The sequence below is a fragment of the Dendropsophus ebraccatus genome, chromosome 5 (assembly GCF_027789765.1).
Source record: "Dendropsophus ebraccatus isolate aDenEbr1 chromosome 5, aDenEbr1.pat, whole genome shotgun sequence".
Classification (NCBI taxonomy): Eukaryota; Metazoa; Chordata; class Amphibia; order Anura; family Hylidae; genus Dendropsophus; species Dendropsophus ebraccatus.
The window spans coordinates 80,798,715-80,814,974 of record NC_091458.1 but is presented as its reverse complement, the minus strand read 5'-3'; the positions used below and the strand labels follow the sequence as shown (position 1 = coordinate 80,814,974).

General features: G+C 43.2%; 1 protein-coding gene across 4 annotated transcripts in view; it reads left to right on the top strand.

Annotated features, from left to right (window-relative positions):
* KLF12 (KLF transcription factor 12) overlaps positions 1 to 16,260 on the top strand; it is a 213,265-nt gene that overhangs the window by 125,930 nt on the left and 71,075 nt on the right. For 3 of the 4 annotated variants that reach the window (XM_069970616.1, XM_069970618.1, XM_069970617.1), the window contains one exon: positions 12,688 to 12,775. In XM_069970616.1, coding sequence (XP_069826717.1) covers positions 12,688 to 12,775 — 88 coding nt within the window. The remainder of the gene's footprint in view (positions 1 to 12,687; positions 12,776 to 16,260) is intronic. The other variant, XM_069970619.1, reaches the window with a different exon arrangement.

Below are 16,260 nucleotides of genomic sequence, written 5' to 3'. Positions count from 1 at the left end.
ATATCAGCCTCTCAGTACCCCTATATAACATATCAGCCTCTCAGTACCCCTATATAACATGTCAGCCTCTCTGTACCCCTATTGTATATAACATATCGGCCTCTCAGTACCCCTATATAACATATAGGCCTCTCTGTGCCCCTATATAACATATCAGCCTCTCTGTACCCCTATATAACATCAGCCTCTCAGTACCCATATAAAACATATCAGCCTCTCAGTACCCATATATAACATATCAGCCTCTCAGTACCCATATATAACATATCGGCCTCTCAGTACCCCTATATAACATATAGGCCTCTCTGTGCCCCTATATAACATATCAGCCTCTCTGTACCCCTATATAACATCAGCCTTTCAGTACCCATATAAAACATATCAGCCTCTCAGTACCCATATATAACATATCAGCCTCTCAGTACCCATATAGAACATATCAGCCTCTCAGTACCCATATAGGACATATCAGCCTCTCAGGACCCATATATAACATATCAGCCTCTCAGTACCCATATAGAACATATAAGCCTCTCAGTACCCATATAGGACATATCAGCCTCTCAGTACCCATATAGAACATATCAGCCTCTCTGTACCCATATAGAACATATCAGCCTCTCTGTACCCATATATAACATATCAGCCTCTCAGTACCCATATAGAACATATCAGCCTCTCAGTACCCATTTAGAACATATCAGCCTCTCAGTACCCATATAGAACATATCAGCCTCTCAGTACCCATATAGAACATATCAGCCTCTCAGTACCCATATAGAACATATCAGCCTCTCAGTACCCCTATATAACATATAGGCCTCTCAGTACCCATATAGAACATATCAGCATCTCAGTACCCATATAGAACATATCAGCCTCTTAGTACCCATATAGAACATTTCAGCCTTTCAGTACCCATATAGAACATATCAGCCTCTCAGTACCCATATAGAACATATCAGCCTCTCAGTACCCATATAGAACATATCAGCCTCTCAGTACCCATATAGAACATATCAGCCTCTCAGTACCCATATAGAACATATCAGCCTCTCAATACCCATAGAGAAAATTTCAGCCTCTCTGTACCCCTATATAACATATCAGCCTCTCAGTACCCCTATGGAACATAGCAGCCTCTCTGTACCCATATATAACATATCAGCCTCTCAGTACCCATATATAACATATTAGACTGTCAGTACCCCTATATAACATATTAGACTGTTAGTACCCAGCTTTTTACAAGCACTGATTCAGATGCCATTTTTGTTCTTTGTGCAAATCAGACCTAAAATAACCAATGACCTACTTCACTCTCGAATCTGTAGCCTGCTATGATAAATTTAGAAAGGTCAACAGTTAAAACAGATCGAAATCTAAAAAAAACTGAGAGATGACTTGATGAAATTTGTGCAAAATGAAGTGTCCCATTTAAGGCTTTAATTGAAGAAGCAGGGAACTGGATGTGATGCCAGAGTATTGAGGTGAGATAGTGTCTAAAGCAGGTCAAGTCCCTGAAATCCAGCCAAACTTGCAGTGCTGACTTGTCACATTGTCAGGGATATTAAGCTCTTGCTAAGACAAGATCGCTCTCGAGTAGATATATAATTGCCGTTCTGTAGCACACTGCCTTGTGAATTATGGGTGCTGTACACTTGAATGCACTGGTACAAATTACTGCAACCTTCCATTAGGTACAAATAGCAGATAATACAGTGCTCTTATTTTATATTGCCAGTTAAAGCATCCTCACCGTGACATTTAAGGGTGTTCATTCTTATTGTGCATTAGTGTGCTATAGAATATCTGCCGAGAACAGGATGATGTTAGGAAAAGGGCTTGATACGGGTTTGCAAAGAAGGCACATTCTATAACTTAAGGTCATCCATTAAGAAACATACAATTACATCACAAAAAGGACTGCCTTATGGACGGTATAACCCAACACTTTAAAGTTTGAAATAAAATGTAGATGACCTTAGATAAACCCTAGTAGACACTGACTGTGGAATCTGTTCACGCAGGACCTAAAGGTTCTCATATAAACCTCAGTTCACATCTGTGTTGAAGTCTCGAGAGGGGGATTCTTCATGTTTAACAAAATAATAGTGCTGCAAAACAGCAGCATACATAGTTTTAAAGGATTAACCCTTCAGAGTGAGAGTCCCATCCATGGTTAACAGCTTTTTCTTATTTTCTCTATTTAAAGCAGTGAGACCAGAGCTCCGCTGTTTGCCAGAAGAACACACACAACTAACTTCCTTTTCCTTGTTTCCCTGACCAGTCATAGCACATACTACTCTCACCTATGCCATGCCATGCCGTAGTGCTGGAATGAACAGAGTGGCACAGTGCTTGGCTGATGATTAATACAATACACTACTATAAATGGCATGTAAGGGGAGGAGGGGTTATTGGTGCTCTGGGTTTGCATAGTGCCGTGTAAGAATATGCATAACATCAAGGAAAGGGTTACACCGAGCCCTGAGCTGCTGCTTCCAAGCCAAAGGGAGAAGGAGATTGCACTGCAACAATATGGACAAACAGCAATAGGCACACTGGTATTTGCATAAGGGACAGCTGCTCTGAACTTTATCAGTGGTAGGAGATGAGAGAAAACCATTGATTTACCTTTGAGAAACAATATGCCTCATCATCAGAAAACCGCTTGCATGTACACAGCCCAGACTCTCTCTCTTTTTCCTACACATAGCACATGCTAAGCCCCACTCCCACTTTTTTACTTTTTTAGCTATTACTAAAGACATAGATCCTCTGACAACAAACAGTGGACAGTGAAGGAGTCATTTTGGTAGATAAAATTATTTTCAAATATGTAATTAGGAAATTACATAAGTACATTTAAGAGGGAAGCCATTTATAACAACTGTGACCACTTAAGATGGCAATCTTATCCTTGTTTATTCATGCCATATTCCTTACAGAACAGGTTATGTCATATAGTAGAACTCCTCTGAAAATGTCTGCAGATGGGGGGGGCGGAGCCAGCCGCAGCCATGAGCGGACGTGTCTGAGAGGAGCTTCCGACTTCACTGCTACATAACATTCTCTTGGGCATACATCTCAACATATACCGAGCCTACAATGAGTCGTTCTCGCCAATCCACCGCGACCAAAAAGCTGAATTTCTTCGGCCGGCAAGGCGGACAGCAGAATCAAAATGGCGTCCACGCCTCACAGGACCAAGACCCGCTACCACCAGAGTCTGCGGAGCCCACATTGGCTCAGGTATCCGCCCAGCTGCTGGATGCTATCCAGGCGTCCACTGTGTCCCTGACCAGTAAAATAGACGAGGTCAAGCTGGATGTCGGCCTCCTCAGACAAGATCTCCACAAGCTGCGTGATCGGGTAGGAGAGAGTGAACATAGGATTTCACAGTTGGAGGATGCTACGGCCCCACTTCCCCATAAACTGACTGACCTGGAGAAGGCGGCAACATCATGGGCGCAGCGAGCGGACGATCTGGAGAATCGGCTCCGGCGAAACAATGTCCGCATCCTGGGACTACCGGAGCGCGCTGAAGGTGAGGACCCCTGTGCCTTTATGGAGCGCTGGATAAAAGACCAGTTTCCCGATGCAAAATTCTCAGGGGCGTTTGCTATAAAGAGAGCGCACCGCGTCCTAGCTAGGCCTCCCCCACTGGGCGCCATGCCGCGTCCCTTCCTGGCTAGATTCCTGAGTAGTCACGACAGGGACGCAGTGCTGCGAGCTGCCCGACGCAAAGGGAAGCTCTCTTTCCAGAATGCCACTGTAATGATCTTTCCAGACTTCTCTGCCTCCCTCCAGAAGACCCGGGCTTCTTACACCTCCGTCAAGGCCCGGCTCCGAGAACATCAGATTGCCTACTCTATGTCCTATCCAGCCCGACTTCGGGTCATATATGAGGGCAAGACTCACTTCTTTAATTCTGTGGCTGAAGCCGACAACTGGATTAATGCTTTGGGCGGACCACCCCGCCGTTGACAGCACATGGACTCATGGTAACTGTCCCTTGGAGATCTTTTTCCCTTTTTGATGACAAGCCGCCAAACCCTAGACTGTAGTCATTTGAGGCAGGACATTATACCTGATCCTGAATTTTTACCATCACGTGCTTTCCCTATGTGTGCGGGACTTTCCTGTTCTGATGCCTGACAGCTCTGGAACCTCTCTCACTCTTACTGTGTGCAGCAACACTCTCGTTTTCTCTTTTCCCTTGTCATGTCCATGCCTTCCATTCCCTTTTCCCTTGTTATGTGCTATTCCCCTGCCTCCACCTCCCCCTTTTCCTGATTGTCCTATCCTTTATTTTGCTGCTCATACCCTATTGTGGACTGGGCCGAGTCACCACTAGAGGGCTCCACAGCGCTACATCTGGTCCTCTGTGGATTTATGTGTCTCTTTGTATATATGCCTCGTTGTTATTAGAGGTCCTCATTATTAAGGGTGGCAGGTTGAGTTACTTTTGTGCCCCCTCTGATTTCTAGAAATGTTATATCACTGTGTGTGGTTAACTTATCCTCTTTTATTTAGCAGTGCTGGACTGTAGTCTGCGTGGAAGCCGTCAGATTGCAGACTACCCCCCGTGATTTTTTCCTGTTTTCTATAATATTCTGTTGAGGTTAGGACCACTTGGTCCTATAGTGTGGTTTTCGATTTCTTACTTCTTTCCTCTTTTCTTTAACTCTTTTTCTTCTGTCGCAAACAGCATACTGTTTTTCTATTGCTTGATATGTCACTCAAAGTATTGTCACTAAATGTTAGAGGTCTGGGAACTCCGCAAAAACAGTCCATGGTTTTTACCCTTATACAACAACTGCATCCACATGTAATATGTTTACAGGAAACGCACCTCCATTCATCTACACTTAGATACTTGTCCAAAAATTGGGTTCAATGGTCCCTACATTCTACTCACACTACTTACTCTCGTGGAGTGTCCCTGTTAATACACAAATCCCTAAGATGGGAACCCGGCGCAACTCACCGAGACCCTGAAGGGAGAGAAGTCTTTGTACAGGCCTGGATTGAATAAATCCCCATAGTCATATTAGGTCTGTATTTGCCCCCCCCCCCCCTGCATCATTGACCATTGTCCATGAGGCAGCCAAATTTGCGGCCCTCTACCCCCAGGCCATGGTTCTCTGTGTAGGGGACCTCAACATGACCATGCACCCCCATATGGATAGGTTTGCAGGAATTGTATTGTCAGCCTCTGATACTTCCCACAGCACTCTCAGTCTGTTTATGACGGAGCTGGGATGAATCGATATGTGGAGGATGCTGTACCCCACCACACGAGAATATACATGTCACACTCCTGGTCATCAGGCACTGTCACGTATTGATTATACTGGGAATTGAGACAGAGAGAGGGGATGTTTTAACCACTAGCCCAGACATCCTACAACGGTTTTATGAATATTATCAAGACCTATACAAATCCAAATTAGAACGGACCGGGGAGGAGATAGATGCTTACTTAGACCCAATTGATCTACCCACGCTAACAGATAATGACCTCCTTCTTATGGAGGCTCCATTATCCATTGAGGAATTGGAGGTCGCAGTTGGTGACACCTCTGGGGGGAAAGCGCCTGGCCCGGATGGGCTGCCTCTAGAGGCTATCATACAATATCAAGATATACTGCTTCCTCAATTGCTCTGAGTATATCATAAATCCTTTGAATCACAGACTCTCCCTGATTCATTCTACTCTGCAAATATTGTCCTTATTCTGAAACCTCATAAAAACACGAAAGAATGTGGGTCATACCGACCAATCTCACTGCTTAACGTAGATTGCAAATTGCTAACAAAAATCCTGGCTAATCTCCTGAATAGAATCATTCCCACCCTCGTCCACCGAGACCAATCTGGGTTCGTCCCTGGCCGCAGTACCTCGGACAACATCAGATGAGCACAGATTGCCCTCCAGAGGGGTGCTGCACAGAAACAGGACTGGGCCCTGGCAGCGCTGGACACTGCCAAGGCCTTTGATTCTTTAGAATGGGCCTTTCTCCTAGTGGTCCTACATAAGTTTAAATTCTGACCCAATTTCATTACTTGGATTCGTCTCCTCTATCACTCCCCGAAGGCGGCTATCTCCCTCAACGGTCTGGTGTCTCCCTCCTTCAGCTTGGAATGAGGCACTAGACAAGGATGTCCCCTCTCTCCCTTCCTTTTCATCCTAGCAATGGAGCCCCTGGCAGTGTTATTACGTGGTGACCCCATCTATAAGGGCATACCCTATTCTACTGGCGAGGATCGTCTCGGCCTCTATGCCGACGACCTTCTCCTTTTCCTGTCGGAGGTAGATGTCTCCCTGCCCAGAGCCAGAGCAATTATAGACATGTTTGGCACCTACTCGGGCCTATGCATGAACTGGTCCAAATCATTCTTATTATACACCCATGTAGATAGATTGCACTCATTAGGCTCCAATGTTAGCGGTCGTCTCGTAGTAGATAACTGTCGTTACCTCGGCATTCAGCTCAGTGTTAGCCCCACTGCTATTCTTTCCCTGAACGTGGACCCTCTTATTACCTTATTCAAGGATAAATTCAAGGTTTGGGGATCTCTAACGTTGTCTGTTGCGGGCCGCATTAATTTGATCAAGATGGTGGTCCTTCCTAAGTGCCTATACATTCTCCAACATATCTTTATTCCAATCCCCAAGTCATTTTTCCAAATTATGAATTCCTCCATTAGTTCATTCATATGGGGATCCTCCCGCTCTAAACTACAACTGGCCAAATTGCAACGCCCCAAAGACATGGCTGGATTCGCACTCCCGGACTAATATCTTTACTATTTGGCCGGGCAGTTGAAATATTTGGCAGACTGGACACTGGCTGATTACTCCCTGGCGTCTGAACAACACTTATTGGATGTGACTCCCCTCCCTTCTCTTTGGTCAATCCTGACGGCTCCTTCAGTACCGACACGGCATTTAATGCCCATACATAAGGTATCTAGACAAACCTGGAAGGTGGTGTCCAGGATAACAAAACTTGACAATGTACCAGAGGAAACTCCTTTGTGGCACACCTCGTACCATACTCACCTACTATCCCTGCCAGATGCACGATACTGGGCGGGTATGGAGTCCTCTATCTCTCTGATGTATATAAAGACAATGCTGTAGTTTCTTTTGACACACTCAAATCTAACCACAATATTTCTAATACTAACTTCTATAAATTTCTACAACTACGCAACGCTCTCCAAGCACAATTCCCTTCCCCTACCACCTCCATCTCTTCCTACCCTCTTATAGGGATACTACGCACACAAGGGCCTAGAGGTCTAATCTCCATGTTATACTCACACCTGATTAGAGCCAAGGCGACACACACTTCGGTACCAGGCTTAGAAAGGTGGAAAACACTGATCCCTGCTATGTCTCAAGAGGCATATGAGGAAATACTGGAATCTCACTTATATGTATCACCGTCCATTAATATTAAGCTCATACAGTTGTATTTCCTACATCAATGCTACCTGACCCCGGTTCGGCTCCACCGTATGGGTCGAATACCAGCCCCTGCCTGCCCTAAGTGTCTGGCAGAACCAGCTGATTTCTGGCACATGGTATGGGTATGTCCCAGGATAGTCCAGTTTTGGAATGATGTTATATATGTATTGTCCACTGTGTGTGATACCCAGATACCATTTGATCCTACTGTGTGCCTCTTTGGCCTGTTAGACAAGGAGATATGGAGCCACCATCTTCGTATCTTTCTTAGGGAGACGTTATTTCTGGCTAGAAAGGCTATTGCTTTGCGCTGGATTGACAGACGTCCGCCTGATAAATCACAATGGATATCCCTGATAAATGTGGTGGTCTCATATGAACGCTGTGTATTCATTCACAGAAAATGCCCTGCTAAATTCCATAAAATTTGGGACCGATGGTGTAGTTCCCCTCTGACCACAATTACCCCAGAAGACTTACCAGTCTCTTGATTTGCGACGAATAAATGGTGACTTCATGTGTTCTCCTTTACCTTTAACTGTGCTGTTTCCAACCTGTTCTATCTGTTCGAGCAGCTTTGGTTGTGCTGCTCTTGGTTAAATTGCTTATAGTAGGCAGTACTGATTTTTCTGGAACATTTGTGAGATCACTGTATACAAGTCTTTCTATGCTCTGATAATTCTTTTGATCTTACTCTGTAATATGCTTTACACTTTAATAAAACTGAGTTTAAAAAAGAAAATGTCTGCAGATATGTGTTCAGGTGAACAAAGAACCTATTTAGATAAACGTTAGGTTATCATAACTGAATAGATAGAATAAACCATGCAGAAGTCCCCTGCAGACCATTTCACCCTCATCTCAGGACATGTTAAAGTAATGCTTGCAGTATATATGGTTTCTTCTGTCAACACTGAAATAAAAATCTGCTAGAAAGCAAGAAACCTTCCATTAAAGGGAATGTATCGCCTAGATCAGTTTTTACTGATTAAAGTAAATCTAATCTGTGTCTATTTTCTAAGTGTAATTTCTTTTCATTTTACTTGTAGTACATTATTAGGGATCTGCCATCCTGCCTAAGAGGTTTTTAACAGCATTTAGTGACATGCTTTACAGCAAGCCTCTTGGACATAGAAAAAATGACGTAGAGGAAATGGATCTCCAGACCCTATTCTTTTGGTCACTTTTTTTTTTTTTTTTTTTTTTTTGGGGGGGGGGGGGGGGGTTGCTACTTTCTTTGCTATCTACTGGTGGAAGGCTCAAGCAGGTGATGTGTGTTTCACTTACATTGTTCTGTTCAGATAATTCAGAGACATCCTCCTGAATAACATGAACAATAAATAGTCCTCTTCATTATGTGCATGAGCCCTGTAGTCCTGGATATTCATGAGAAGCAGAAAACTACCAGCTGCTGATTGGCAGTTATCTATCCATGCTGTCTATAGGCAGTTAACTGTCATCAGCAGCTGGAAGAGGGGGAGGGGTGTGACAAGAATCTTATTCACCTGCATATTAGGCAGCTTAAGGCAGAATAAACCTAGTGACAGATTCCCTTTTAAGAACCAAATTGTTCAGAGCAGTTTGAGAACTGAAGTATCAGGCCCCATTCACACGTCCGTGTCAGTTTTTACTGTCAGGAACTCCTGATCAGGAAGCCTTAAATGTCATCAGGAAAGTATCAGGATTTCCTGACAGTAATCCGTTTTTACCTTCAGGAAACCATCAGGAAACCATCAGGAAAAACCTTCAGTGTGCCGCGAGTGGCCGCGGGGGTGGGGGGGGAGGGGTCGAGTACCGCAAGTGTCCGCGGCCGGGGGGAAGGGGTGGGTGTGGGGGGAATTCCGGAAGGGTGTCCGTGTCCAATGAAAGTCTATGCGTCCGGAAATCCGTCCGGATTTCCTGATAGGAAATCCGGGTGGTTTTTCCGGACGTGTGAAGGGGGTCTCACTGTATTCAGAAGAGTTCAATGACATGAGGCTGTGACTTCTGTACTTGGATGAAGTTGTAGTTATGGTTTATTTTACTAAGTTAAACTGACATTAAAAGAATTCTACTTTAACTTGGCTATAAATGTAACACAATCTTTATTGTAAACACTGTAAACCATACTTAATCATACATAATGGAAAAAATCCCCATGCTGTTAGAGTTGCAGGATTGTCTTGCAGTGGAAGTTTCCACACTCTTCTGGCAGATATTCCAGTTCCAGCTCTGATGCATGCTCTTGTTAATCCAAGGAAAGTTGAACGGGTGTCCTTAATTCACACAAGGATCTTTACATGAGATGTTTTTCCTTAGAGTTTTTGTTACTGGATAACCCCAATCTCTTGCTGGCATTGCATCTATGGTATTCAGCACTGTCCACTTGTCAAAATTTCGTGTTGCAAATGCCCCATTAACTTTTTCAAACTTTTAAAAGTATATAACCTTGTAATGTGTTTAATTGATAGATAAATGATTTTCCCTGGAGTTGTCCTATAAGCTATGGTTACACAGTAATTTTGACCACCACATTGGTCGTGTGGCCAAAGATTGCCATGGCCAAAGATTGCCATGTTGCACTGCAGTAATCCTGCTGCATAGCACCTTGGGCAAGTGGATGCGACCATGATGCAGCAGTTCCAAGAAATCCGTCACAAGGATAATTATCAAAAAAATATTCTCATGTACAGTTCTTGCAGATATTACTTACCCAGGCAGGTCATGTTCCCACTGCGTAATAATATCTTGTAACCTATACGGCTGTTAATAACTATTATAATCATTATTAGCAGCCATCTATTTAACAAGATGGCTGCCTTCCACCAATATTTTTACATAGCTCTAAGGCTAGGTTCACACTGCGTTTTTGCAATCCTTTTTTATGGATGAAAAACGGATGAAAAAAATTGATGCATTTGTGTGCATCCATATTGATCCGTTTTTCCATTGACTTCCATTGTAAAAGAAACGGATCAAAACAGATCCTTTTTTTAACGAACACAAAAGTAGTGTCAGCTATGTTTTTGTGTCCGTCAAAAAAAACGGATCCATTTTTATCATTTTTTTTTTTTTTACAATGGAAATCAATGGAAAAAAACACACAAATGCATGCGTTTTTTGCAAAAAACGGATGAAAAAAATGGATTGCAAAAACGCAGTGTGAACCTAGCCTAAGCAGTAATGCAGCAAAATCATTGCAGTGCAACACTAGGATCTTTTGCAGTGTGACCTATGTTGTGGTGAATATCACTATTAGAGATGAGCGAACCTTGAGCATGCTCGAGTCCATCCGAACCCGAACTTTCGGCTTTTGATTAGCGGGGGCTGCTGAAGTTGGATATAGCCCTAAGGCTATGTGGGAAAACATGGATATAGTCATTGGCTGTATCCATGTTTTCCAGACAACCTTAGAGCTTTATCCAAGTTCCGCAGCCCCAGCTAAAAAAAATGCCGAACGTTCGGGTTCGGATCGACTCGAACCGGAACCCGGTTCCCTCATCTCTATTCACTATGTACTGTACCCCTAGCAGTAGTTTAGGCTTTCCTAACCTGTTAATAGATTTTATTATGGCAGGGGACAGGGAAGCCACACATACCTTTATTATGTCTTTTAGCTACTGTATTATTATGTAATCTTGGCTTTTATTATTTTATAAATGAGGGAGTTTGGTGTACTGGTCCATCCACCCGATGACTCTTAGAGTGCCTGTTGAATATTTAGCTCTGCAGTGATGTCAGTCTAGGCTGCTGTTCACTGCAGAGCACTGGCTTAATCAATCAAGCGTTTTGCATGAGGTGACGAGTGGGTGAATCGGTGTAGGCTAAAGGACTGCCCCAGTGCACCAAACACCCTCATTTACCAAACATACCTCAACACCCTCAATACATAATAACAAATATAAAAGTTACTCAATAACGTTGCAGCACACCAACATAATAAGGCTATGTTCACACTGCGTATGATTCCGGCCGTAGTGCGAACCGCGAATATACGCACGTAGTTTTGAGGTTGATGTGTTCGCTTGAAAGTATACGATATACACCCGCACAGTGCACACTACGTATGAGCTTACGGCCGGATCGTATGCGGCGCCGTGGAAAATGAACACGGCCATTGTTTGGCCGTGGATTTCCATGCGGTCCCGTACGAAGTACTTATTTCAGCCAAATTGAACTTGATTTTTCGATTCAAAAGGTTCTGTGTGGTTTACGGGGCTGGGCGAAGATTTCCAAGTAAACGACCTGTTTCAGATCGCTTCGAAACAAGCTAGGGAAGCATAACTCTACTACGGGCGTATGTTCGCGGTTCGTACGCATCCGGCCACATGTCGATTTTTCACACGCCCGTAGTTTCAGCCGCACATGTACGGCGGCGTACGAAATACGGCCGGACTCGTACGCAGTGGGAACATAGCCTAAGGCTACGTTCACACTACGTAAGTTTCCGGCCGTAGCGCGTTCCGTGAATAAGCGGCCGGAAACTTACGTAGTTTGCGTACAATGGAAAGTATACGATCTACGGGCGCACAGTTCACACTACGTACGAACTTACGCCCAGATCGTATGCGGCGCCGTAAAAAATGAACCAGACCATTATTTCGGGACGGAAATGCTGTAACTTACGCCCGTAGCGTAACATGCGGTCCCGTGCGTAGTGGTGATTTCTTCATTTTGCCAGCTTTTTGTTCCAATCCAAAAGGTTCTGTGGGGTGTCCGGGGCTAGGTGAAGATTTCCAAGTAAAAGACCACTGTTAGATCGCTACGAAGAGCGCTCGGGAAGCGTAAGTACGCTACGGGCGTAAGTTCGCGGTCCGTACGTATCCGGCCGCAACTTGCGTAAAGTCCCGGCCGGAGTTTCATACGTATATGTCCGGCCGCGAAAAATATGCGGCCGGACATATACGTAGTGTGAACCTAGCCTAAAGGTGCATGTGGCCTCCCTGTCCTCTGCCCTATCAAATCAGCAGGTGAGGACTGTTTAACCTGCTGCTAAATTCCCTTTAGGCATTAGTGCAACATGAACAGATTTTATACAGGCCGTAGCTTTACATATGCCAAAATAAATTCAACTTCTGGATCTTTAGTCATGGAGCAATTTATTAATAAACAATGTCTCTGTCTTTGTTTTATTTTGCTTTATTTAGTTTTCTTTTACAGATTTTATTGAGGTTTTAAAGAAACAAAAACAAAAAAAGCTGACAAATTCTTTTTTTTTCTTGTAGAACAGATATCTTTGAAAGCAGAATGTTAATGCTGGACGGGATGCCGGCAGCAAGAGTCAAAACTGAGCTACTGGAATCCGAGCAAGTGGTAAGCAGACGTTACTAGATACTGTGGTCTGTTTCACAGGAACTGCCTTGTTTCATTGTGTTCGGTACAGAGAAATAAGTTACATTGGTGGCTGCTTATTTACTTGACTAATGTTTATGACTTTTCTAAAATCTGGTTGCTATCGGTATAACGAATATGATGCTATGGCAATAACTGGTATACTGCCCACATTATTTTTTTTTGTTGCCCAGTGTATTGGTCTTTATTTCCACATGTAAATCTGTAGTGGCAAATCCGCACTAAAATGTGCAGATTATAGTGTAGATCTGCTGCTGTGGATTTTCAGTCGGGATGTAAACCAAGTTGACAAAAGTTTTCCACAGCAAAATCTGTAAACAAAAGACAAAAACATTTGATTGTGTATTTCTTGAGGTTTGTCTTCCCCATTGAACTCAATGGGGAAAACAGGCTGTGTGTCCCCAGTATAATTTTAAATGCTACAGGTTTATAATCCTTAATTCAGGAATTTTATGTAAATTTATTCCGCAGCATGTAAAAGAGATTTCTTAATGTGTATCTGTCATTTTCATAAAATTGTTAAATGTCTTAGGGATTAATCGGCCAAGGCCAAAGTGATTTAGTGGTAGACCTGAGTGATGGGGAGAGCAGGAAGCCGGGGAATGGAAAGCCTCTTTCTACTCTCTCTAGCAATTTGTGGGGTCTGAACACCCAAACCACCAAGTGATCACAACTTTTTGCATGTCTGTCTGACAAAGGTGAGATGAAGGATTTGGGCGGAGAGCGCAAATGTCAGCCCAGTCATCAAAGAAAAAGAAAGGGGTTATTGTTTAAGATCAAATATTCTATACATTACATTCATACATATGTGTGTGTAAGTATATACAGTGGTACCTTGGTTTAAGAGTAACTTGAATTAAGAGCTTTTTACAAGAAGAGCTCACAGTTTTTCCAAAAGTGTAACTTGGAATAAGAGCATTGCTTTGGTTTAAGAGCTCCCTGTACTGAGGGGGAGGGACATGGTCGGCATATCGGGGTCTACAGCCCTGTACTCTGACCCAGGAAGTCTCCCTCACCTTCCAAATCATGGCAGATCAACTTCAGGCTGGAGCTCACATCAGGGGACAGGACTGTTGGGGGAATCTCTTCATAGATGTAACCCCTCTCTCCTGAACAGAGAGCACTGCATTTATGTGCCTACATACTGTATGTCCTGCTCATTTTTTCATGCTCCCTGCAGTCTCTGTCAGGCCTTGTGTTTCCCATCCTCTCCATTCCGGCTATAATATGCCTGCACTTACATTCAGCTATATACACTGCTACTATGATCTGCCTGCACTTACACTCAGCTATACACACTGCTGCTATAATCTGCCTGCACTCACACTCAGCTATACACACTGATTTATAGTTAAGTTTCTGACACTGTCCTCCTGTACAGCTCTGTGATTCTCACTTCCTGCCCATGCTAAACACCCCCCCCCGTTCCCCATTGCTGTCATTGAAACACAGCTCTCTGACAGCAGCCCTGCTTCCTTATTCTATCCTGTTGTACTACACCACTGCATTATGAGGATCTGTATCTCCATCCTGTATCTACAAACTGCTGCTGTTTTTTAAGTTTATGCAGTTACTGTACATTATACTCCACATTCTGATTGCTATACTGTACAGTAACTTATAATATCACATATTCAGTGGTTTCAAAATGTTTGTTTCATTTGTTTTACATGGTATTCAGAATAAAAATCATTATTTTTGGGTTGTGGATCCAATTGTCTGCATTTCAGTGATTTCTTATGGGAAAATTTGCTTTGGTTTAAGAGTGGATTTGGATTACAAGCACAGTCCCTGAACTAATTATGCTCATAATCCAAGGCACCGCTATATATAAAATATAAATCTTTATATACTTTTTTAATACTCATACTAAGTCACATGGGTAACAGGTTTCTACAAGCTTCCAAGCTAAGTATTAATGTGCAGCTAAGGAAGGATGGGAATAAGGATCATGCATACTTAATCAGGTTATTTTCATCACAATTTTGTGGCGTAAAGTATTTCATTGTGGTGCTTTAAAGAGGCGACTTAACTGTGCCTGAATTGCTATTTATTACAAGCGGAAATAAGTGTTTTAATAAGCCATTATTTAAAGCTGACTGCCTTGATGGGTTTCCCTCTCGCCTTATTACACTATAGGCATATTAGAAAATTCCAAATAATTTCCACCATAAAAAAGGCCCATCTATTTCAATTTTCTGTGCAGTAAATATATATCTAGGAATGCAGACTAGATGGAATGCCGCTTCTACCACTGAGTAAGCTCATTACACAGTAACTTCGATTGAATTTTATTGTGATGTAGATAGAAGAGTTATATTATTTTACAAATAATAGGGGAACAAATGTACCAGAACATAAGCACATTTGGATTATTGAACAGGATTCTATAGAGAAGATGCCTTTTGCGTAAACACAAATAGTTTCTGATCAAATAGAACTAGATGGTAGTATTAACTGTACAAAGGAATTTTAGGAATTACATGATTTTATGGAACATATTGTAGTCATTGAGAGCTTTAGCGCCATGCAGATTTTAGCTTATAAAACCACACAAAGAAGTGGAGTTTAAGGAAGCACTCCCCAAAAATTCGTATCTTCTGCCTGACCCGATTTAAAGGGGTTGGCCACTTTATAGTAAAATAGCTCAGTGTACAGTATTCAGCAATGTTCACACGGAGTATAACACCGGCCGTTTTGTAATTGGGTACAGCAGCACCGGACAGATAATGTTCCCAATTCCCCACTGCCCACAATGGAGAGCGCAGCCATGACAGTTTTTTGCATGGCCGCTAGCGATTCTCTCTAGCTGCAGCACAATGTAAGTTAAGTATTAATCACGGCCATGTTGCAAAATGGCAACAACCGCCGTGATCAATACTTAACTTATGTTGTGTAAACATGGCCTTAGTAGGTGTACAGTACTTACTGCACTTACTGACAACAGCTCTCTGTGTACCTCATAGAGCTAAAATCAGATGCCCCACCTCCATCCATTGCTGCCCTGCTCTGTGGTAACTGTCCATAATATAGCAGACAAGGAGGAGCATGTGACCATGCCGCCTCCCCCCCGGAATGTTTACCACTGAGCTTGTATATGTCTATGGAGGATACCGGGGAAGGGGCATGGTCACATGCTTCTCCTTGTCAGCCATCTTACTGTAAGTGGTGTCAGTACACTAATAGAGATGAGTAAACCTCCATCCGAACCCGAACTTTCGGCATTTGATTAGCGGTGGCTGCTGAACTTGGATAAAGCCCTAAGGCTATGTGGAAAACATGGATATAGTCATTGGCTGTATCCATGTTTTCCAGACAACCTTAGAGCTTTATCCAAGTTCAGCAGCCACCGCTAATCAAATGCCGAACTATCGGGTTCGGATCGACTCGAACCCGAACCTGGTTCGCTCATCTCTATACACTAATACTGTACACTGAATTATTTT